Source organism: Hipposideros armiger, unplaced genomic scaffold, assembly GCF_001890085.2.
Source record: "Hipposideros armiger isolate ML-2016 unplaced genomic scaffold, ASM189008v1 scaffold_132, whole genome shotgun sequence".
In the NCBI taxonomy this organism is placed as follows: Eukaryota; Metazoa; Chordata; class Mammalia; order Chiroptera; family Hipposideridae; genus Hipposideros; species Hipposideros armiger.
In genome coordinates, this window is record NW_017731482.1 from 554,204 (window position 1) to 579,989 (window position 25,786).

Below are 25,786 nucleotides of genomic sequence, written 5' to 3' on the forward strand. Positions count from 1 at the left end.
CTGTTCCCTTTCCCCCAATTCCCCAATAAAAATCTTTTAAAAAATAAATAAATAAATAAAATATATGAGGACACTGGAAGGAAATAACAAAAAAGAACATATGGTAAAATTTTATTATGAAAGGAAGGGGCATGAGAATTATTTTCTACTCTGACCCTGTTTTTCTCAATTATGATCTATTATTTCTATAATTATAACAATTAAAGAAATAAAAGTATGAATTTTCAATAAACTCATCCATTTATATTTTTTAATTTCATATCATATAGAAAGGAATAAGACTAAATCCCTGCAATAAATAATTCTTTAATAAAATCTAATGTTTTAAATAATTTTCCTAAAACAAATCTGATCAAACCACTCTTGGGCTAACATTTCAGAAATGGCTCATCACTCCCAGAGTAAAAATCTAAATGCCTTTAACACGACAGAAGAAGCTGATGACTGTCAGAACCTAACTGCTAGTGTGGCTTTCATCTTAGTAAACTTCCCCATTCACACCCCAGGCCCCAGCTAAGTTTCTTAAAAGCCTACTTAGCCTTGGCTAAGTAGGCTTATACTATCACACTCTAGCAAATGTGGTCCTTTTTGCTTGAAATTCCCTTTGCCCCTTATTTGCACTAAACCTTCCTCATCCTTCAAAACTTAGCTCAAGCATGACCTCCCCTGGGAAGTCTTCCTGAATTCCACTTGTGATTTAAATACCCCTCCTCTGAGGTCCTCCAGCACCTGTTTCAAGTATTGTAATCCTCTGTGAGTTGATTATGGGGTTCCCTGGGGCAATGAATGTGCTTTACATTTATATGTGTAGCACAGTGCCTGAACACTGTAGATGTTCAATAAATGTTTGCTGAGGGAATGAATGAATGAATCAATGAATGAATGAATGAACAAAAACTATATAATCAGGTTTCAGACTCCATAAGTTTGAATTAGATAGCTCAGCAGGTTAGCTCCTGGGACAGGCGGAACCAAGGTCACAATCTATATCCATATGGATCAGCTAAGTTTCTTAATGTTGGTCACAGATTTTATCAGTTAACATAACCATTTTGTGTACATATGCTTTAAAAAACAAGTCGAGGATTAAACTTGACCAGAGAGAGGTCTTGCTTTTGCCCTTGGCTTCTGGGAAGTAATCTCTAAACCTTTGGAATGTCATGCCTGATAAGAGTATTTTTATTTACCTGGAGACCTTAAACCATGCCAGCCAGTCCACACTAACAATGTGATTTAGTGTGTGTGTGTGTGTGTGTGTGTGTGTGTGTGTGTGTGTGTGTCTGGCAGGGGTGGGGAGGGTAGAGGTTGGGCCACCTCTGAAGGAGCTGGAGACTAAGGTCAGACATATGGGCAGTCAATCATACCTAAGTGATACCACTTCCCTTGGCTTATTTCAAAGTATAGCCTTTCATTATAATAAACCATAACTTTTAGTAAACTTTCAGTGAGTTCTGTGAGTCCTTTTAACAAATTATCAAATCTGAGGGTGGTCTTGGAGACCCCCAATCTTGAAGGTCATATTAGAAGTGAGGGTGATTTTGGAGACCTCCAAACTTGCAATTGGTGTCAGAGGTGAGAGTTGTCTCAGGGATCCTGAACCCTGTAATTCATCACCAGGGTAAGCAGAACACCTAAGAATATTCAAATTATTAATGGTGATAATTGAGATGGGATATCAATAATCATAATGATGAATGCTACAAATTAAAATAAACACACCCACCAGAATGGCTAACATGAAAAAGTCAAATAACTATATATACCTATATATTATATTGGTGAAGACATGGAGCAATGAAACTCTAACATATTGTTGGTGGTAATATAAAGTGATATAACCACTTTGAGGAAAAAAATATTTGGTATTTCTTACATAACTTTGGATGAAAAAGGGGCTCTGTAATAAATCTAACTGATAGTAACCTCTCAGGGCGACCTAATCATAAATTCCTAACTGGGCAGGTCACAGTGGGTAGTAATGCACCAGGCCTACAAAAGGTTTATCTTCACCTTAAGCAAGCCCTGCCCATTGTTCTTGTGCATCTAGGTTAACATACCCTTTGAAATGCCTCTTTTACAGGCCCCTCAGAGGAGTAACCACTCTCAAGAGAGCACACAATCTTGTTAGCTATCCTGTAACCCAACTGCAGAGATTTCCCACCATGCTTTCTTCCACCTTCATGTAATTTTCCTTATGTTCCCTCAAGTCCAAATGTATAAAAGAAACTGCAAAACTGTCATTCTCTGAAGTATTTGAGATCTTGCTTCTCAGCATATCATCAGTTTGGTGGAAATAAACTCAAGAAATTCTCCACAGGTTTGAAAGTTTCTTACGTCAACAAACTAAACATAAATCTAACTTAACAGAGCAATTCTAATGCAAGGCATTTACCAAGAGAAATGAAAACATGCCACAAAAACACTTGACAAAAATATTTACAGCACCTTTATTTATAAGTAGCCAAAAATAGGAAATAGTCCATGTGTCCATCAGTACAACAAATGGTGATATATTCTTACAATGAAAAACTCAGCAATAAAAACAAATGAACTACATGAGGACCACCACACTTTTACTACCTTGAGTTAGGTGGCCTCTGTTATTTTACAAATGATACTGTTCAAATATAATTAATATTAGGGTATAAAAAAATAATTTTTTAGCATGAACAGCAAACTGGGGTAAGGGAACTAGTGCTTATATTATCAGCACATTGATAATTCTTATAAATAAACCTTTGTAATTTTGTTCTGGAATAAAATCGCTATTTTTAAAGGTATTATAATAAATATTGCAATAGTATTAACATGATGACATAAGAAAAAAAAAATTTAAACATGGAAGTAGTATGAACAACTGAAGTTGTTGCAGAGAGGAAATTATTTGGTTCCTAATAAAAAATATTAATTCAACAACAACATTCATGGAGTATCTTCTGAATTTCAGGTATTCTATTAAATATGCACTGGGAATATAAAGATGAATGGGACATGGACTCTGCTCTCAAGGGATTCATTAGCATAAGGTATAAATAGATGATGCCAAGAACCATAAATGCTATAGTCATAAAATAAACATAGAAAGTGTTCTTATTTCTTATTAATTAGGTAACCTTGGGCAAGTTAATTTTCCTGACTGTGCTTCAGTTTCTATCAATTAAATGAGAATAAAAAGAACACCTACCTCACAGGACTATTATAAGGATTAAATGACACATTTGTAAAGCACTTAGAATAGACTTGGCACGTAGTAAATTCTAGAAAAGTATTTGGTAAATAAGTGAAAATATCACATTCTACAGTTTATAATTATAAATGTAATCCAGTTTAAATATTTGACTATGCAAAATGAATATGCAAAGCACTAACAGAAAAATACATTTAAAGTACTTTTGTCTTAGATGACAGAGCAAAGTCAGAATCTCCCTTCTTTCAGAAATTACCCAAAACCAACAAAAAGTATAAAAACATAAATGCAAACATGATCTCCAATAAAACTAGGAAACATATGAAATATAAGTGGAATATGGGCCGAAAAAGAGACAATTAAACTGAAGAAAGAGGTAAATATAAGGAATGAGGGTCCAAAAGTCGAAGAGGGTAACAAGAATAAATTTTTTCAAGTGCACTTCTTGAGGTATAAAATTTAAACCACATTTGCAACAACAGAAACAAAGGGACACAGGCTAGTGGAGGGAGCTTTGCTGTTCATAGTTTGAAAAAGTAGAGAAGAGACAGTACTAAAAATTAAGAATCACACAAACAAGCTATGCTGGCAAAAATTAGGCTGCTGGTGTCGCAAAAAGACAGTGAGACAACTGCACTATGAATGGCACTGCAGCAGCCAATATTCTCTGGCTGAGGAGAAATAAAAGAAATTCATACACACAAGCCTGGTTGGAAAGAAAACTACTGTAAATTTGGAAGACAACAGCTACTCTGAGATATCTACTTCTGGTATTCCAAAAAGTAGTATAGGAAAAACCTTCATTCAAAAAGAAATAACCGGCCGAGTGGTGCGATGGTTAAGAACTGGCTTGGGATGCGAGGGGGCCCCGGTTTGGATCGCACATACGAGGGCCAATGACACTGCCCTCTACAGCTAAGGTGCTGCACAACAGCTCAGCCTGGAGCTGGGCTGCCGTGAGTCATCGGCAACGGCGTAGGCTGCAGCCTCTGTGGCAGTGGGTTGCCATGGGCTACCGTATGTAGCCAGCAGCCAGCGTGAGCAGCCAGCAGCCACAGTGAGCGGCCGTCCAGAAGCCGGGGACTGATCTACCTCACCCAGGAAGAGGGCAATGATGGTGCCAACTTGGGCCAGTGACGCAACGTCCTCCACAACTGATTGAAGAACAAAATGACAGCAACTTGTCTGTTCCCTTTCCCCCAATTCCCCAATAAAAATCTTTAAAAAAAAAAAAGAAAGAAAGAACTGAAAAGGAAGCAGGAACAGAATCTAATCAAATACAAAGTCTATACAAATACCAAACAGGTAAAACATAGTAGCCAAAGGACACTCATGAGAAAAATGCTGCCATGAAGCTGATGAAATATGCAACCAAAATTTTCAAGTGAATTTTTAAAATTTAAATGAAAAAAGACTAATGAAGCAAATACCACTTCCAAATAGAATTACAGAATGTCAAAATTACAAGAGAATAGCAGTGGTATCATGTAAGGAAGATTCCATCTATTCCTCGTTCACTGAGTTTTTGGGGGTTTTTTTTAAGATTTTTTATTGGGGAATCGGGGGAAGGGGAACAGACAAGTTGCTGTTGTTTTGTTCTTCAATCTAGTTGTGCAGGATGTTGCTTCACTGGCCCAAGTTGGCACCATCATTGCGCTCTTCCCGGGCAAGGCAGATCAGTCGCTGGCTTCTAGACAGCCGCTCAGGGCGGGTGCTAGCCGCTCATGCTGGCTGCTGGCTACACACGCTAGCCCACGGCAACCCACTGCAACAGGGACTGCAGCCTACTCTGTCACCGGCAACTCATGGCAGCCCAGCTCCAGGATGAGCTGTTGTTCAGCATCTTAGCTGTAGAGGGCAGTGTCACTGGCCCTCATATGTGGGATCCGAACCGGGGCCCTCTGGCATCCCAAGCCAGTTCTTTACCAACGCGCCACTCGGCCGGCCCTCACTGAGTATTTTTATGATGAAAGGGTGTTGAATTTTGTCAAATGCTTTTTCTGCCTGTATTGAGACAATCATGTAGGTTTTTTTTTCTTTGTTCTATTAATATGATAATATTTCATTCATTGATTTTCTTACGTTAAACTTTTGCATTCCTGGGATGAATCTCACTTCATCAGTGTATAATTCTTTTAATGTGTTGTTGGTTTTGTTTTGCTAGTATTATATTTTGTTGAGGATTTTTGCATCCATGTTCATAAGGGTATTGATCTGTGGTTTTCTTGTGGTATCTTTGTCTGACTCTGATGTCAGGGTAATGAGGATCTCATGTTGGGAGTGTTCCATTTTTTGGATGTTTGAGAAGGATTGGTGTTAACTCTTCTTTCGCTGTTTGGTAAAATTACCCATGATGCGGCTCTAGTCCTAGACTTGTCTTTGTTGGAAGGTGTTTTGATTACTGATTCAATCTCTTTACTTGTTAAAGGTCTATTGAGAATTTCTATTTCTTCTTGAATTGATTTTAGTAATTAATGTTTCTCTAGAAATTTGTTCCTTTTATCCAGGTTATCCAATTTGTTTGCATACACTTTCTCATAGTACTCTCTTATAATCCTTTTTATTTCAGTAGCATAGGGAGTAATGTCCCCACTTTCATTTCTGATTCTAGTTAATTGCATCTTCTCTCTCTCTCTCTCTCTCTCTCTCTCTCTCCTCTTTTTTTTTTTCAGACTAGAGGTTTGTCAATTTGTTGATCTTTTCAGAAAATCAATTTTGGTCTCATTGATTCACTCTTTGTTTTTCTATTCTCTATTTTGTTTACCTCTGATCCAACTTTTATTATGTTTTTTCTTCTGCTGGCTTTGAGTTCGGTTTGCTCTTTTTCTAGTTCCTTATGTGTAATGGTACGTTGATTTGAGATCTTTCTTCATTTTCAATGTAGGTGTTTAGAGCTATACATTTCCCTGAGTAGTTTCACTGCATACCATAAGTTTTGGTGTTTCGTTTTAATTTTCCTTCTTTTCAAAGTATTTTCTAATTTCCCTAGTGATTTCTTTTGACCAACTCGTTAAGAGTATGTTGTTTAATTTCCACACATTTGCAAATTTCCCAGTTTTCTTTCTGTTAATTAATTTCTATAGCTTTATTCCACTGTGGTCAAAGAAGATACTTCGTATAATTTAAATCACTTTCAATTTATTGATAATTGTTTATGGCCCAACTTATGATCTATCCTGGAGAATAGTCTACATGCACTTGACAACAATGTATATTCTGCTTTGTTGGTGAAGTTTTCTGTTCATGTCCATTAGCTCTAGTTGGTTTACAGTATTTTTCAATGGGATAGAATTGATGGTCCAGAAACAAACTGAAACATTTATGGGCAATTGATTTTTAACAAGGATGCCAAGACCATTAAAAAAGGAAAGAATATTCTCTTCAATAAATGCCATTAGCACAACTGGATTTCCACATACAAAAGAATGAAATTGGGCCCCTGTCTCATTCTAAATATAAAACTTAACTCAAAATGGATCAAAGACCTAATGTAATAGCTAAAATTATGCAACTCTTAAAGGAAAGCATAGGAGTAAATCTTTATGACCTTGGATTTGGTAACAGATTCTAAGACCACCGAAAGGACAATTAATAACAACAAAAAAATAAGGGCCGACTGAGTGGCTCAGTTGGTTAAGAGCTCGCTCAAGAGTTTGAGCTCTGAGCAACAGTGGTTCGAGTCAGCCCGAGCTGAGCAGCCNCTCAGTTGGTTAAGAGCTCGCTCAAGAGTTTGAGCTCTGAGCAACAGTGGTTCGAGTCAGCCCGAGCTGAGCAGCCGCTGAGCTGCCAACAGGTGGCGGGATGGCTCAGCTAAAAAACAACAACAACAACAACAACAACAAAATAGGTAAAACAGACTTCATCAAAATTGAAGATGTCTGTGCATTGAAGGACATTATTAAGAATATGAAAACACAACAGAATGGAAGAATATTTGCAAATCATATATCTGATAAGGGTCTAATATTCACACTATATAGAAAAATTTTATAAATCTACAGCAAAGAGACAAACAGTCCAATTTAAAAATGGTCAAAAGTATTAAATATATATTTCTGCAAAGAAGATATACAAATGGCCAATAAGCACACAAAAAGATGTTCAACATCATTAGTCATTAGGTAAATGCAAATCAAAACCACAATGAGATATTACTTCATACCAAGATGGCAGGAAAAAAAACAAAACCCCATGGAAAAGAACAAATACTAGCCAGGATGTGGCAAAATAAGAACCATCAAACATTGCTGGTGAGAATATAAAATATGGCGCACCTGATGTGGAAAACAGCTTGGTACTTCCTCAAAATTTTCAAAACTGAATTACTATATGATGAATAATTCTACTCCTCAGTATGTATTACTCAAAAGAACTGAAAATAGATATAAAAACAAAGTTTGGAGACAAAATTTCATGGTATTATTCACAAAAAACTAAAAGTGGAAGCAACCCAAATGTCCATCAACAAATCAATGGATAAACAAAATGTAGTATATTCATAAAATGGAATATTATTCAGCCACAAAAAGTAACACATACTGATACATATTACAACATGGATGAATCTCAAAAACTGTATGCTAAGTGAAAAAAAGCCAGTCACAAAAGGCCATTGTAGTAGTAGGGTTTTGCAGAGAAACAGAACTAATACGATGTATGTATGTATGTATGTATGCATGTATGTATGATTAAAAAGATATTTATTTTAAGGAATTGGCTCACATGATTATGGAGGCTGGCAAGTCTAAAATCTTCAGGGCGAGATAATAGGCTGCAGACCCAGAGAAAAGCTAATGCTGCAATTTAAGTCAAAGGCCATCAGGCTGGAGATGCAGGAGGGAGCCAATGATGCAGTTCAAGTCCAAAGACCATCTGCAGCAGAATCACTTCTTACTCAGATAAGGCCAGTCTTTTGTTCTATTCATGCCTTCAACTGATTGGGCCTTTCAACAAAACTCCAGGCCCAAATGGTTTCACTGGTTAATTCTATCTAATATTTAAGGAAGAAATAATACCATCATACATAAAATCTTCCAGAAAGTAGAGAAGAAAGAGAACACTAGCCAACTCATCTTATGAGGCCAATATTACCCCTCAAGCAAAATTTGACATCACCAAAAGCAACACAACAACAAAAATCTACAGCCAATATCCTTTATAAACGCAGATGTAAAGCCCTTAACCAAATATTATCAAATCAAATCCAGCGTTATATAAAAAGGATAACAAACAGAGGGTGCCAAAAAATGTATACACATTCTAAGAGATGTTATCTTGGCACCCCCAGTATAATGACCAAGTTGAGTTTATCTGAGGAATGCAAGCATGGTTCAACATCCAAAAATTAATCAATATAACTCACTATAGAATAAAGGAGAAAAGACTTATGATCATTTCCACAGATGTAAAAAAATATATATATTTGGCAAAGTCTAACATCATGAATTTAACCAAGGAGGTGAAAGATCTGAACAATGAAAACTAAGACACTGATGAAAGAAACGGAACAAGACACAAATAAAAGAAAAGATACCTCGTGTTCATAGATCAGAAGAATTAATATTGTTAAGCTGTCCATAGTACCCAAAGTCTATACTTTCAATACAATCTTTATCAAAATTCCAAAGGCATTTTTCACAGAAATTTTTAAAAATCCTAAAATTTGTATGGAAACACGAAAGATCCTGAATAGCCAAAGCAATTTTGAGAAAGAATAACAAAGCTGGAGGCTTTCAAACTATATTACAAAGCCATAGTAATCAAAACAGTATGTATGATACTGGCATAAAAGTAGACATATAGATCAATGGTACAGAATAAAAAGTCCAGAAATAAACTCATTCATATATAGTCAACTAATATTTGACAAGGGAGCCAAGAATACTCAGTGGGGAAAGGACAGTGTGTTCTATAAATCGTGTTGGAAAAACTGAATATTCACATACAAAAGAATAAAACTGGACTCCTATCATATACCACTGACAAAAATTAACTTGAAACGGATTAAAGACTTTACATTTAAGACCTGAAACCATAAAAGTCCTAGAAGAAAATATACAGCAAAAGCTTCTTGACATTGGTCTTGGCAACAATTTTTTTGGATATAATACAAAAGCAAAAATACACGAGTGGGACCACATAAAACTAAAAAGCTTCTGCACAGCAAAAGAAACAATTAACAAAATGAAAAGGATTGGGAGAAAATATTTGCAGACCATATATCTGATACGGAGTTAATATTAAAAATATATAAGGAACTCAAAAAGCTCAAGAGTAAATAAATAAATAATACTAAATAAATAAGAAGTTAATATACAAAATATATAAGGAACTCATAAAGCCCACGAGCGAGTGAGTGAATGAATAAAACTGAATAAATAAATAAATAATGCAATTACAGATGGGCAGAGGGCCCAAACAAATGGTTTTTCTGAGAAGATGAACAAATGGCCAACATGTACATGAAAAGATGCTCAACATCACTAATCATCAAAATACAAATCAAAACCACAATGAGATATTACTTCACACCTATTAGAATGGCTATTACCAAAAAGATAAGAAATATAAATGCTGGCCAATGTCGAGGAAAGGGAACCTTAAGCACTGTTGGTGGGAATATAAATTGGTATAGCCATATGGCATACAGTAAGCATATGTCTCAAAAAGTTAGAAATAGAACTACAATAGAGGATTCAGTAATTCCACTTCTGGGTATATATCTGAAGAAAATGAAATCACCATCTTTAAGAGATATCTGCACGCCCTTATTCATTGCAGTATTATTCACAATAGCCAAGACATGAAAATAGTGTAAGTGTTCAGGCCTCTCCCCAAATCTACAAACTCTGAATTTTAAGAGTCGGACCTAAGCATCTATAATGCTGTAAAGTACACAGGTGAATCTTACTTGTACAATGCATTGTTGGCACCTACATTTGAATAAGCTATGTTTAATTCTGAGAATTCAAAACATTTCAAAGAAGACAATGTTATCACATTCTGATGGCAATATTCAGGAATCTGAAAAAGCTCCATGATCTTCCTCATCACATAACCATCCTTTCCCAGCTCCCTCCCTGACTCCCACAAAGGAGCATCACCTGTCAGACTTATCAAATGCAGTTTAAACAGGGCTGCTTTTCTCTAGTTACATGTGTTGACCAACTGACTTATTTTAATGGGACATCATACTTCTTTTCCATTCAGCATTTGATGCACTATATAAATTTTTTTTTAAATGTCATCAAACTGAGTTACCAGAAATGAGACAGTTTTATCACAAAGAAATTGAAGTTCAACCTTGTCATGAATAGGCCCTAAGACACAGAGTCACAGAACTCTTTCAATGCTTTTTAACATAACATCCTTTAAGTAGTATTTAGGTCATTTTAAAAAATTGCATGATGATAGAAGATTACTATGTCCTCTCGCTTTTCAAAAGTGTTGATATCATGACACACACAAAAAAAGACCTGAGGAAGAAGGGGTTAAACCCCCAACTAAAACTGCATTTTCAAGTATAGTCACGCACCCCTTAATGACAGGGATATAAATTCTGAAGAAATGTGTCATTAGGCAATATTGACAGTCTGTGAACCTCACTAAGTGCACTTACACAAATCTAGATGGTATAGCTACTACACACCTAGGCTATATGGTACAGCCTATTAACAAGCCTATACAGCATGTTACTGTACAGAACAACATGAAATTAAATCAAGCAACACAGTAAACACAAGATGTATGAGGCTGCTGTATGTAATAAAGCATATTATTTTAAAACAAACTTTTTTTATAACTAGAAAGGGTACACTCTAAGATAATGATAAAAAATATATAGTATAGTAAATACGTAAACCAGTAACAGAGTCATTTATTATCATTATCAAGTATTAAGCACTGTACATAATTATAAGTGCTATACTTTTATAAGTCTGGCAGTGCAATAGGTTTGTTTACACCAGCATCACCACAAACGTGTAAGTAATGTATTGCGCTACAACATCACTAGGCAAAAGAAATTTTCAGCTCCATTAGAGTCTTGTGGGATCACCTTTGTACATGTAGTCCATCGTGGATCCAAAGATCATTATGCAGTGCACGACTATAAAAAAATTACTTTCCATTAAGACTCATCAATATTAATCAAGTTGCCAAATTCATCTTGTCAAGAGATCCATAATCAAGTTCACCTTTGAACACCATGACTTTAAATGTTTTCATCTATGATATATCATGTTTAAGACCCATTTTAACATGCCAAGTTTTCTTTACCAGGAAAAGAGTGGGAGACATTCATTAGTCAGATAATCTTTTATTAAAGTGGGACACGCATTCCTTTGAGATCATGGCAGACAACACATACCAAACGTTTTATTCAAATGAAAATTTTTGCTATTTCTACAGGATGCAAATAAAAGTTAACACAATTTTTACTACATAATTTGTCTTTAAACATCTTTAGTGCAAGATACATCTTATTCCTTATACGTGAATTACATTGTACATTTAAAAGATATATCATAAATCTTTCACAGCCTTTGGCCTGGCAGAATTACCCACATAAAATTAAACACTGAAGTCTTTTCCTTTGCTTTCTCTGTCCTTAAAATAATACTGATATATAACAGATAGGAGGTTTGAAGACTAAATTTCAATACATGAGCACTAACAATCTCAAGACTAGACCTAGATCAATGACAAAAGACACCACATTAGCAAAATAGGCCATTATCAAAGCCATTTAAAAATTCTTTAACAAAGTTTTATAGTTTGTTACTATTAATCTTTTACATTTTTTAAACTAACAGAACTTTGGAAATTTGGTTATTTTCCTGAAAGTAAATTTAGGATTATTATGTCTTCTCAGAAGAGTATCTGTCTTTATGCATATAGCTATACAAAATGAAACAATATAATTGGCTAAGAGCAATTTATTTTCTAGGTAAGAAGCATTTCAATAACTTTTATACCTACTTGTTTCAAATATGTAGAACTTTTTTCTATTAAAGTGAGTTTACTAACTAATATAAAGTATAGTGAGATTACACACATTTCTACCATCCAATATGAGCTGATTCTAAGCTATTTGTGGAGTGTATCTTATTTTATGTACATTGCCAAAAAGTTAAAAAATCAACACAATTAGGTGGCCAGGAAAAAACCTTGCTACATAACAAGACTTTAGCTCTATTCAGAAACTTTGTATGCCTCACTCAGTTACCACAAAACTGTTTGGTCTTAACTTATAACAAAAAAAGACAAGGGCATTTTCGACTATGGAAATATCTCAAAATATAACCTAAACCCCAGATACAATTATGAGAGGGACCAAGAGATCCCTAAAAGTTCAGTGCTTCACACAATGTTTCAACAGTCCTGAATCTGAAAACATGAAACTCCAGACCTTGGATCTTCTTCTTCCACTCCTGTACTAATCAGCCAGACTCAAAGATCTGCAAGGCACCGAATCTTACACCTCTTCTTTGGTATCTATTCTAAGTAGTAGTTCTTGAAACAAGATACTATGCTCCATCTACAATGTCTGGACATAGTGGGTACTGAAAATGCTGTGCCCCCAATTATTTAAAATAAGCCTGAGTGAAACACAGCTGTCTTCTATTTTCAAGAAAACTGACTATAGCTATTAAAACCAGGGAAAAGACTGGATTCCTGCCAAGACCTAATAAAGTCTGAGAAAAATCTGTCTACATAGGCTCTCTCACTGTTTGAAAATACTGTACTATGAAAATTTCACTTGATTTCAACTGCTATATCATATACTTGTAGAGATAGTTTTCAATGAGAGAAAGAACTTAAATTTTAAAGTCAGGCATAAACCCAGGTTCAAACCCAGTTCTTCCATTTCTTAAGTTCTCTGATCCTGGGAAAGTCACTTAACCACTCTGAGCCTCAGTCTCTCATCTATAAAATGGGAATAACAACAGCAGCAATAATAGAATGCATAGTTGCTGGGAGGCTTTGAGATATAATTAATGTCCAATGGCAAGTGTTGACAAGGATATGGAGAAATCAGAACCCTCACACATTTATTGCTGGTGGGAATGTAAATTGGTACAGTCCCTTTGGAAAGCAGTCTGGCAGTTCCTCAAACAGTTAAACATAGAGTTAACAAATTACCCAGCATTTCTACTCTTTGGTATATACCCAAGAGAAATGAAAACACATGTACTTGAAAAAGCTTATACATGAATGTGCATAGAAATGTTATGCATAATAGCCAAAAGCAAAACAACCCAAATGTCCATCAACTGATGGATTAATAGAATGTGATTTATCCAAACAATGGAATATTATTTGGCAATAAAAAGGAATGAAGTACTCATAGATGCTACAACATTGATGAACCTTGAAAACATTATGCTAAGTGAAAGAACCCAGTCACAACAGACCACATATTGTATTACTCCATTTATGTGAAAACTCCAGAATGAGTAAATATATAAAAAGTAGATCAGTGGTTGCCTAGGGCTGGGCAAATCAAGGGAGGGGGAAGGGATAATGGCTAAGGGGAGCAGGGTTTCTTTTTGTGGCAATGAAAATGTTCTAAAATTGATTGTGGTAATAGATTCACAACTCTGAATATACTAAAAGTCACTGAATTATACACTTTATGTGAGTGAATTACATGGTATATAAATTGTATCTTAATAAAACTTTTAAAAAATTTCCTGTGCTACAGTATACATACATTTATATATGAAATATCCAAATTTTATATATCCAAAAGCAAAGAATTAAGATTATATGCATATTAAATATGTATAAATACATATTTAGTTATGTGTTAAATATCTTCCTCCAGTACATCTGAGAAGTAGACTTCCACTTCTAGCTATGATGAAGTAACTCATACTAGGCTAGCCCTCCTTGAGTAACATCTATAAAACTGGACAAAATATATAACTACTGTTTTCAGAGACAAAACAACTGGCAGCACAGGAAGTGTGAACCACATTCACTCCAGGTCTCTGCCTGGGACACTTTCCCAACTGTAACACAGGACAGTGTCAGGATGGCCGAGTGGTCTAAGGCGCCAGACTCAAGTGTTGCTTCCAACTGTATCACGGGGAAGTGGAGCCTAAGCCAACCAAGCATGATGGTCTCAGTGAATTGAGACACAGAGATCCAAGTTCTGGGCTACTGGAGTGGCTAGAACTTACAGGACCGGGTATTGGAAAAGAGGCAACAATGCAGAAGGGGTGGCCCCAGAAATCTGCATGGGGGTTCCCTGAGCACCCTTGCTGAGTACTAAGCTACACATAAGCCAGGGTGAGACTCCTTGAGGCCTAGCAGAGTCCTTCTACAGGCCTGAGAGCCGAACAGATACCAGAAGCTGTACACTACTGGGAAACATTGGAATTCCAGTTCAGCCAGAGTGGAGATATTGCTGCACACCCTGGGCACTCGGGCTTTCAGTTGAAACCCCAAAACTCAACACTTTAAGAAAGACAACACAATCAAGACTTCCTATAATGTCATCCACAATGTCCAAATAATAAAAAATTACTAAATATTCAAATAAGCAGGAACATGTGACTCATAATCATAGAAGTGTTCATCAGAAACAGACCATGAGATGACTCCAATGTTGGAAACAGCATGCAAGAGCTTTAAAACAGCTATCATTAATATGTTCTAGCACTTACAGATACAAGATGAGAAATGCAGACTTCACTGGATGGGCTTAAAAGTAGACTGAAAACTATAGAAGACAGGGCCAATGAGCCAGAAAAGAGATCAGTACAAATTATCCAATCTGAAGAACACAGATTATTATCAAACAGTTTAACATATGTGTAACTGGAGTCCAAAAAGAAGAGAGAATGGGGCAGAAAAAAAATATGTGAAGAAATAATGGCCCAAACTTTCCAGGTCTGTTCAAAAACATCACCTATGGATCCAAAAAGCTCAGTGAACTCCAAGCAAGATAATTACAAAGATACCACATCAGTCACATCATATTCAAACTGCAGAAAACCAAAGATAAAGAGGAGAAAACCTGGGGGGGAGGGGGTTCACATTACATATTAGAGAACAAGTAAATAAATAATAGTTCAATTCCATCAGAAACAATGAAGGCCAGAAGACAATGGAGTGACCAACTGTCAACCCAGAATTCTATATCTAGCAAAAATTATCTTCCAAAAATAAGGGTGAAATATAGACACTTTCGCATAAGTGAAAGCTAAGAAAATTGTCACCAGCAGAACTGCACTAAAACTATGAAGGAAGTTCTTCAGTCCAAAAGGAAATGATACCAGATGGAAACTCAAACCTATGTGTTAGTCTCAGGAAGGAAACAAGAAACCTAAAATTGGTAAATATAAAAGACTTTTTTCCCTCTCTTAACCTCTTCAAAAGATAACTGTGTTTAAATCACAACTAACATTGTATTATGAGGTTTATAAAGTATACAGCACAAAGTCTGGGATGGAGTAACTGAACTATTGTTAAGTATCTTATGTGGAGTAGTATAATATTAACTCTAAGTATACAGTGATAAATTAAAGATGCATGGTGTAACACCTAGAACAACCACTTGAAAACAGAAAAAGGTAGAGCTAAAAATGCAAGAGAAGAAAACAGAATACTAAAAATATTCAATTAGTTCAATATAGCTGAGAAAACTATTATATAAAATATCCTTTAGTAAAACAAAACAGTTCCCTATGAAAGCAAAATACATTTTACCACAAAACAATATTTTAAATGATGGCTCTGATGTAAAAAAGTTAGATAAAATAAAATGAGGCTGGACAGGAATCTAACCACCTTATACATTTGTTTGTTTGGGGATAAAACAATTCCACAATGCAGAAAGAAAGGAACATAGTAGCACACAGCCTATTTCCCCAACTCCGAACTATAACCAGTCATTTTATGAAGAGAAGTTTGTAAATCAAGTATTCTTAATACTTGTACATACTAGAAATAAACTGTAAAATCTATTAATGATAAAAATAACTTCACTAAAAACTAATTAAAAGCCAAAAATGACATTTTAGCATTAACTAATATAAACTTTTACAATATGTTATGTTTAACAGGCAGGCAATAAAATGTTGCCAATACTGAATCATTTAATTTTAGTTTTGAGAGTAGGGAATATCCACATAGTTAAAAAATTCAAAACATACCAAAAAACGTATACAATAGAAAGTCTCTGTCTCTCGCCCCCATTCTGTAGCCGCCAATGGAGGAAAAACAAATACTAATATATAATCAAGGGACATATACTCCCAATTGTTTCCTGTGGGACCACAGACATGGTAACACTTTTCATAACACCAGAAATAACATTTTCTTTTTGAATTGGAATTATTGCAAAGTTTGCAAAACAGAAAACATCTGGATGACAAGACGTTCATACATGAATGCCAAAAAGGAGATCAAATGGAATGCTAAAATAAAGCATGACCAAGGAATACTGCGAGGACACAATAAAATGAAATAAAAATATCAGTTAGGTTCTATTAAGTTAGTCCTGACCAGCACATGACAGGAAATCTGCAGCAATGGAACAAAGGAAGAGGGTTACAAATTTCTATGCCTAGTTCCCAAATTAGTCACTGAAGAGCCAACAGTACAAGCCAGACTTAAACTAACTTCTGCTTATGCAGCAGGTCATTCCTGAAGACTGACACAACAAAACAGAACGGCATCTGTAGGATTCAAAGGAACATTCGAAGAATTTACAAAGACAAACATCAACTTACCACAACAGGCCTCCTCAGGTAAAAGGTTTCATACTTTATACTTTCAAAATTGAATTGCCAATCCTCAATTATTAAAGGGCAAATTATTCAGCTAGGAGTAATTCTATAATAGCTCTTATTTGTCCTTCCTTGATTTCAGTTTAGCCACTACACTACTTAATTAATGCTTTCACCTGAGAAGGAGTTCAGCAAAAATACAACTACCTGGAGGGCCCTTAGACCACCATCTCTCCAAATTATCAGAAGACCAAAACTGGCAAGATATTTAACCACTCCTGTCTTCCTAAAAGAAGAATCCTAAGAGGCCGGCCTATTGGTCAATTACATATGGCAAATACAAAAACCTACTCCTGACCAAAAACACTAAATTCAAAAGTAGTTGGCAGTTTGGGATACAATGGTTTCTAAAGAGTTCCTTATTCCCAATATGTTTGGGACAACTGGAATTCCAGCTATATCTTTCACAATCTAACCCCAACACATTTTTTTACACTTTTATGGGCAACACAAGACATAAATTAGAAACGGGTCCTTGTGGCAAACAGGGCAAAACGGTAATGTGGCAAAAGCCATATTACTGCCACCAATACCTTATTTCTTGCTGGCAAGGACCACCTCTAAAAGAAGATAATCCCATTCCCAGCCTCCTTTGTAGCTAGCCATGCAGGCATATGAAGGAAATTCAGCCAATGAGTTATAAGGGAAAGTCTATTGGGATAATTTCTGGTAGAAACTGTCTCCTTAATAGGAGGAAAGAAGGAGGGGAGAAAGGGAGGGAAAATTTGCATAAGGAGAAACTGTCCTTCCCTCCTCTTCTTCCATCCTAAAGTTGTTACATGGAAATATCATGCATGGAGTTGCAGAAGCCATCCAGCAATCATAAGGTGAATCATTACCAACACACAGAAAGATGGAAGGTACCTAGGACTGCTGAATTTGGTAAAGGAAATCCTTTAGTATTACTTGAACAGCTTATTTTTGAGGTTCATTACTTTTTTTTAACCCACAGGTTAACTCTTTAGGGGATGAATAAGTCACATTCCATAATTCTGACTTGATGTTCTCAATTACTTAAGAAAATGACAGTCCACGTGCAGTTATTGAGCATCTGTTATGTTCCACACGTTATGCAAGAGAGCTTTTATGCTTTACTTTGTGGAATCAAAATAACTCCATAGGTATTATAATCATTATCATTTTAGCGATTAGAAACATGAGGCTCAGATAAGTTTGGGCGACTTGTGGCCAAAATCACACAGTTAATAAGAGATTAAGAACTAGAATTTGTAACTAGGTTGTATGCCTCTAAGCTAGTGCTCGTTTCAGCATATCACAGCTACCCTACCACACAGATCACCTTCACCATCTCATACTTATATACCTGGGTGTGGCTAAAAAGACCAAATCAAGGAATAGTGCACACAAAAATTCTTCAACACCACTATTCTTAACCCAAGTGGTGGGTAACTTTCATCATTAGTCCTTCGTTTAATTCCATCTGGCTCATGAAATTATTCTCTGTTCAAGTCTATAAAGCAACTTCTGCAGTGGGCTGCAATGGCTATCCCATTCAGAACCAAATCTTCAAATTTTAGGAGCAGATAAGGATCTATGAACAATGGTTTATGAGCTCATAAATCATAAAATAGCAATAAGGAGATATTATTAAAACCCTGACTCAATTCAAGTAAGCAGTGGTCTGTGACAAAAAGTTTTATGAAACAGACCATCTCAAACTATATTTCCTTCTCTGCCTAGTTTGTATCTCTTATTCTTAGTCTCCTCCTCCATAACTGACCATAATGTGGAAGTATATATTTAAAATTTTAATTCATTCAGTCAGTTGAAGTTCCATGTTATCTTTTAATTTTAAAATCAGGTCTTTTTTTCTCACTCTCAAAGAAACATTAGTATGGTCCTACTTGATCTTTCTCTTTAATAGCCCTGTTTTTAAAAAATTCATCTCATTATTTACATCATTTTTAAGTTCTAATTTGAAAGCACACTGGATTGAGAAGCAATAATGATTGCTGAGTGAATGAAAAAAGACCGGGGTCCAGTACCTGATCTGCTACTTCTAGTATTTGTCATATCTAAAACACCACTGATTGCAAGATATATTATTCACTATGAAAAAATGTTACCAATTAAACTGATGCAATGCCCTAACACAACTTTTTTTTGTACTTATTGCAAGAGGTCTTTTAAACTTATTTAGTCAGGCTTTTAGTATGTATTACTCTTGTGCATAATTTTAAAAAGATAAACAAAATAAATTGGTATATACTTGTAAATTGATCACATTCAGAATCGAACTCTTCTGAATCAAAAGCCCAGGTTATCCAAGGTTTGTATTCCAATCATTATCTCTGGGATTTTATTCCAAGCTTGATGATACTTATTTTGTAAGTTCTATGCTTGAAGAGACAATGACAACTGCTTCACAGCCAAAGCAATTGTGATATATATCTGGATTTCAGAAGTGTAAGAATGTGCTGCTCTGAGAATTAATGAAACTCAGTAACTTCCTCTGTTATATTGGATAAGACAACATCCTTCAATTCCACTAATAATAGTATCTACCAATGCTGAATACCTACCGCCCTGGACATTTCACATTATCTCATTTAACTCTTACAGAAAAGCAAAAAGGTAGGCATTAACCTTGTTTTGTATACATGAAATATGCGGCTCAGAGAACCTTAGAAACTTGTCCAAGATTACCCAGCTAATAAGTGGTAAAGCTGGGTTTCAATCTCTGGTCTACCTTCAAAGTCCTTATTCTTCCCACCACTTCAGTAGTTCTCAAAATTTAGTACACATAATAATCATCTAGATGATGCTTCCACAGAGCAGGAAAAACACTGCAAATACTCCATATATTTGCAAATCATATATCTGATAAGATATAGGTATATCTTACAACTCAATAAGAAAAAGACAAATAACCCAATTAAAAAATGGGCAAAGGATATGAATAGACTTTTTTCCTAAGAAGATTGCTGATGGGAATATAAAATGGTGTAGCTAGCCACTTTGGATAACAGTTTGTAAGTTCCTCAAAAAGTTAAACATAGAGTTCCCATATAAACCAACAATTACACTACTAGGTATATATCCAAGATAAATGAAAACATAAGTCCACACAAAAATCTGTATATGAATGTTCAAAGGAGCATTATTAATAATAGCCAAACAGTCATCAACTGATGAATGGATTAACAAAATGTGGCATATCCATACAATGAAATATTATTCGGCAATAAGAAAGGAATTGAAGTACTGATGCTATAACATGGATGAACCTTGAAAATATTATACAAAGTAAAAACCTGTCACAAAAAGACTACATATTGTATGATCCCATTTATATAGATTCCATTTCTATATAGAGAGAAAGTAATTGCTTAAGGCTAGAGAAGGAGATGGGAAGTGACTGCTAATAGGTACAGTTTCTTTTAGGCAGGACAAAATATTCTAAAGTTAAAGTATGGTGATGGTTGCACCACCCTATGAATATACTAAAAACTTTAAGTGGGTTAATTGTATGGTATGTAAATTATATCTCAATAAACCTGTTTTTTAAAAACCCTCTAGACCACATTACCTCTAAGGTTCCTTACTAGACATAAAAGTCTCAAAGCATCCATTTAGATTTCAGAATCCAATCCCCAATGATTCCCATGAAGCTACAGTTTACAGAAAGCATCATATAGTATAGTAATTCCTCACTTGAGGTCTCTAGACCTCCAGGTGTCTACAAAGGAAGGGCAGGTGCTTCCTGACCAGTTTCAATTTTTCAGAACTTCTGTGAGAAACCATACACTCAGTCTTCTCTGAGGTAAAGTTTTAGGTATCTTTGCCTTTGGCTGGTTTCATGTTAGTCGTTTTAAAATACGGATTCAAAGCTAACTGACAGCTCAATGTATGAAAAGTAAAAAATAAGAAAACAAATTATTGGTTAAAATACACTTTTTGATAGGCAAAATATTTCCAAAAATGATGAGTTCCATAATGAGTTCCTTGGTTAAAAGCTTGGGAAATACAGATATTGAAAAAAGTACACTAGTCTAGAAATTAGGAGAAATAACTTAGGGTCCTCCTCAGTATGACTCACTTCATCTCACTGTGCCTCAGTTTCCATTTTCATCTATAAAAATCAACAAATGTGACAGTATCCACTTGACTCTAAAATTCCATGATTTTTCCATATTATATAATGATGTCCTAAAAAGTCTGCTAAAAAGATAGGTCTTTATATTCTGAGTCCTTGCTAAGAACTTTCTTTACTGACTCTATTTAGCACATTATAGGAATAAACACTAACTACATAACACTAATAAGTAATACATAGGCTGTAGTATTTAAAAACTTACTTATAAGTGGCCTTAAAAAGCAAAGAGAGAAAAAGTAATACTAATAAATTTAAAAGAAAGTAAAATGTGCTTGTCTACTGCTGACAGCAAAAGTCAACAGGAAACTCTTCAGTATAAAATCTCCCCAAAGCATGGAATGTCCCTGATTAACAACAAATGACTTCTCTCTCCTTCCCATACTTTACTCCCAACATATCAGCTTCCATATGCATCCCTGGGAGAAATGAACTGTAGAAGGGGAAGAGAGCAAAGGTAAAAATACTGTATCATAATTGGTCTCCTCCCTTTAAAATTCCAGAAGATGAGCAGGGGGGAGAGGAGTGGGAACTATCAATAACCCAGCATAAAATTCTCCTGTTTACAGTTTAATGTGCTGTGGTCTTTTTTTTTATAGCTTCTTTTTAAAGTAATAAAACCTTTTCTACTACTAATTTCTGTATATTAAGAATAAAAAGCTATTTGCACTTTTTTTTTTAAGATTTTATTGGGGAATTGGGGAAGGGGAACAGCACTGGGGAATCGGGGGAAGGGAACAAACAAGTTGCTGTCGTTTTGTTCTTCAGTCTAATTGTGGAGGACGTTGCTTCACTGGCCCATGTTGATAGTATTATCATTGCGCTCTTCCCGGGTGAGGCAGATCGGTCGCTGGCCTCTGGACAGCCACTCGTGGCGGCTCTTGGCAGCTCACACCAGCTGCCAGCCCCTCACGGTAGCTTATGGCAGCCCACTGCAACAGGGGCTGCAGCCTACGCCATTGCCAGCGACTCACGGCAGCCCAGCTCCAGGTCGAGCTATTGTTCACCATGTTAGCTGTAGAGGGTAGTCTCACTGGCCCCCATGTGGGATCTGAACCGGGGCCCTGCTGCTCAGAGCTGGTGTCCCAAGCCAACTCTTAACCAACGCACCACTCGGCCAGACCCTATTTGCACTTTTTTGAGTGAATTCATATTACTCAAATTGAGCATAACATTGTTGGTGGGCCATCAGTGAGAAGGAGTGCTGTCTGTGGGATTTTGGGGAGGAGTATGGTGGGAGCCTCAAAAAAAAGGAAAAACAGGCAACATCCTTTACAAAATAATACATATAAAACCCAAGTTCAGAGATTTCTAATGAATTTTTAAAAAGTCATTCCACTTGCTAGAACAGACCAGAAAAGTCAAACCCTCTCCTTCCTCAAGCAATTAACATTATCATGAATACCAAGAGTAGGCAATTTTCAACTTCCAAGTCAATATTATCATTGAAAAAAAAAAAAAGTAAATCTGAAACTTAAACTCATGTTTTAGGACGTAATATAGTATTCAGCTCACAAATATATAGGACTGAAGGGATTCAGTCCATTAATTTAATACAAAAGAACACATTGACTCCTTTAAAATAATAAAATATCAATTAATCCTGGGAGCACCAATAATCTCTGTATTTACACATTATAAACAAATACAGATATACTCTACATCAAATAGCACAGTATATCATAACGTGCCCACGTGAATCAAAGTTTAATACAAGCTCAACAGACACCACTATAGCCCCTACAGATGGAGTTTATAAAATATTTCACCTAGGGCCGGCCGAGTGGCGCGATGGTTAAGAACTGGCTTGGGACACCAGAGGGCCCGGGTTCGGATCCCACATGAGGGCCAGTGACACTGCCCTCCACAGCTAAGATGCTGAACAACAGCTCAACCTGGAGCTGGGCTGCCTTGAGTCGCCGGCAACGGCGTAGGCTGCAGCCCCTGTGGCAGTGGGTTGCCAGCAGCCAGCGTGAGCAGCCAGCAGCCGCAGTGAGCGGCCGTCCAGAAGCTGGTGATTGATCTGCCTCGCCCGGGAAGAGCGCAATGATGGTGCCAACTTGGGCCAGTGAAGCAACGTCTTCTACAACTAGACTGAAGAACAAAACAACAGCAACTTGTCTGTTCCCCTTCCCCCAATTCCCCACCGCTGTTCCCATCCCCCCAATTCCCCAATAAAAAAAAAAATCTTTAAAAAAAAAATATTTCACCTAAAAACAAATAAGGTGCAGTTAAATATAACCAGTTACATTCACTTAAAAATTCTGCCAGCCTAAATAAAGGGTATAAACATAGAAAAATGAGTAAGAATTAGCACGACTTCAGGAACTCACATAAGAGGCGGAAGTCAGAAGCATGTGCGAAATCAAAATTCTTTGAGATCACAGAGAACAACAAATTTGTAAACTTAGTGATAACAAGAATTTGCCAAGTGAAAAAGTGGGAGGACGGGTATGAATAGGCAAACAGAACAGCACAAAAAAGGCATGAATGTAGAGAGCACAATCAGATAACCAGAAGTCCTAAGTGGCCAGGGCAGGGAGAATAAGGAGGAAGGATGCATGGGCATGAAATGGCAGTAATGAAGCCAGGAAAGGACGCTTGCAGCTGGATTGCAGAGGGCCAAATATGCTATGACAAGGTGTTTGGTCTTTACCCAGAAGGCCACAAAGAACCTGATATATATATAATAAACATTTTTCTAACGCTAACTGGTAACAATGTGGAAGACAGACTAATGGCAGGATTGGGTGGGGGTAGGGGGTGGAAAATATGAGAACACTACTGCATAAATTAGGATATTACCGCAATAACACAAGTAAAATGTTATAGGGTCAGCAATAATACAAACAACTTAACAATAGCAGAGGTGCAACAACCTACATCAACTTAACAGTAACTTGTGTGTCCATATATTTGACCATAAGCTCCTGTACGAAGGTACAGGCAATAGAGGAAAGAAAAGAATGTAAACCAGAAGTCTTTATAAGACATAATCAACAGAACTTAATAACCACTGACCATCCATACCCAACAGAGGAGCTTACACGCTAGTTTTGCCTTTCTAAACTGCTGCTGAAAATGTATTACTTTCATCTAGAGATTTCTACTAAAATATCTTGGTTCACTTAACAGATGTTAAAAATTATGAATTTTTAACCTTATGAAGAGTTTTAAGTATCTTGTACAGGAATTATTTAAGTCTAAAAATTTCCCTATTGCCACAGAAAAACAAAAAGAAACAAATACAGAATTAAAATAGAGTGCTTTTCAGTCAAAAGAACAATGATCTTGGTATATCCAAGATTGGCTGAGACTAAATTTATATATCTTAGTTATAAACCCTGAAAATATAGGTATACAGTAGAAATATTCATAAATAATACCTAAATTAAGTATGAGGGAGGAAAAAGGAACTCTTTAAATTAAAATATTTGGGCTACAAACAATTCAGCTATCCAAACACATACAATTTTATAATAACATATTTTTCATGAAACCAACATGAAGTTGTACACCACAGGAAAAATAAGCAACTGATGAGGTTTACAGATCCAATTCCAATTTGATAAATATATCACTAAAGGAAAATAAGAATTGTAACTATTCTGTTTCAACATGCAAATCACTGTCCATCCTTTACCAAAATATGTTTGTTAAACTGTCAGTTTGTATTGTAGAATTGTTAAATAAAATAGTGGCATTTCTTTCAGTAAAATGAGTCCTGCTTCCCTCTATAAAGAAAGATACCAATTTTCACAATGCTGGCATAATGTCTTATCTATTAAATTCAAAGTTTTCTTGATTATGAATACAGGTAATTTCAATGATAAAATTTAATAAACACATTTCCCACTAAATTTAAAGTTCAAAGACAAAGTTATATCTGTCATGTTCCAACAAATAATGCTAGTATATAATCATCTGAGGCTGACTGGCTCACCTCCAGATATTAACCATTAACCAGAGGTGCTAGTTTAAAAATCTGTGTGAAATCGTTAAGGTCAATAAATGTTATAATTCAGTAGAAAGATTATTTAAATAAGAATTTCAATTTCAATTATTATAATTTGACAGATAAACTTTAAGACCCTTGTTTTTTCATAATAGTATGTGTAAGTTATAGGTTCCTCCACTAAAGGAAAAAAAGTTTGTATTGTGTTAGTTCCAGTTATGATTTCTAGCTAAGTCAAAAGCTCTAACAGCCTTAAAGCAGGAAATCCAAAAGGAAATTCCATCATCAGTTCCTGGGGCTTGGTAACTCAAAGCTTCTTTGAAACAGAGATACAGAAGTTCTCAAACTATTTACTATAACCTTACCTCATATCTTCAAGCAAATCACATTCTGCTTGATGTTTGGCTTGAAGTTTAGTCATCTGCTCAACTTGAATGTTTTTCAGTTCTTGTGTAACTTTCACCTAAAATATACCATATATTTATGAAGGCCTTACTGCAACTTTAACAAAAAACAAACAAAAAAAACTACTTAAGGAAAATAGTTAATACTTGTCAGAATATACACCTCTTGCTCACCTCTCCCCTAGAGACCAGAAATCCATGATTAGCCACCTAATTTTGTTTACTGAAGATACTTAATGAAAAAACTAGCCAAATAACCTGAAACAGAGGCTAAATATAAGTACACAAGTATAAAAATTACAGATTAAAGAGGTGCAAAATAAACTG

At 35.7% G+C, this 25,786-nt stretch overlaps 1 protein-coding gene across 2 annotated transcripts in view; it reads right to left on the bottom strand.

The window, feature by feature from the left end:
- The window catches only part of FCHSD2 (FCH and double SH3 domains 2), a 222,154-nt gene that overhangs the window by 194,278 nt on the left and 2,090 nt on the right, over window positions 1-25,786 (bottom strand). For both annotated transcript variants that reach the window (XM_019649420.1, XM_019649421.1), the window contains exon 2: window positions 25,421-25,518. In XM_019649420.1, the coding sequence (XP_019504965.1) occupies window positions 25,421-25,518 (98 nt within the window). The remainder of the gene's footprint in view (window positions 1-25,420; window positions 25,519-25,786) is intronic.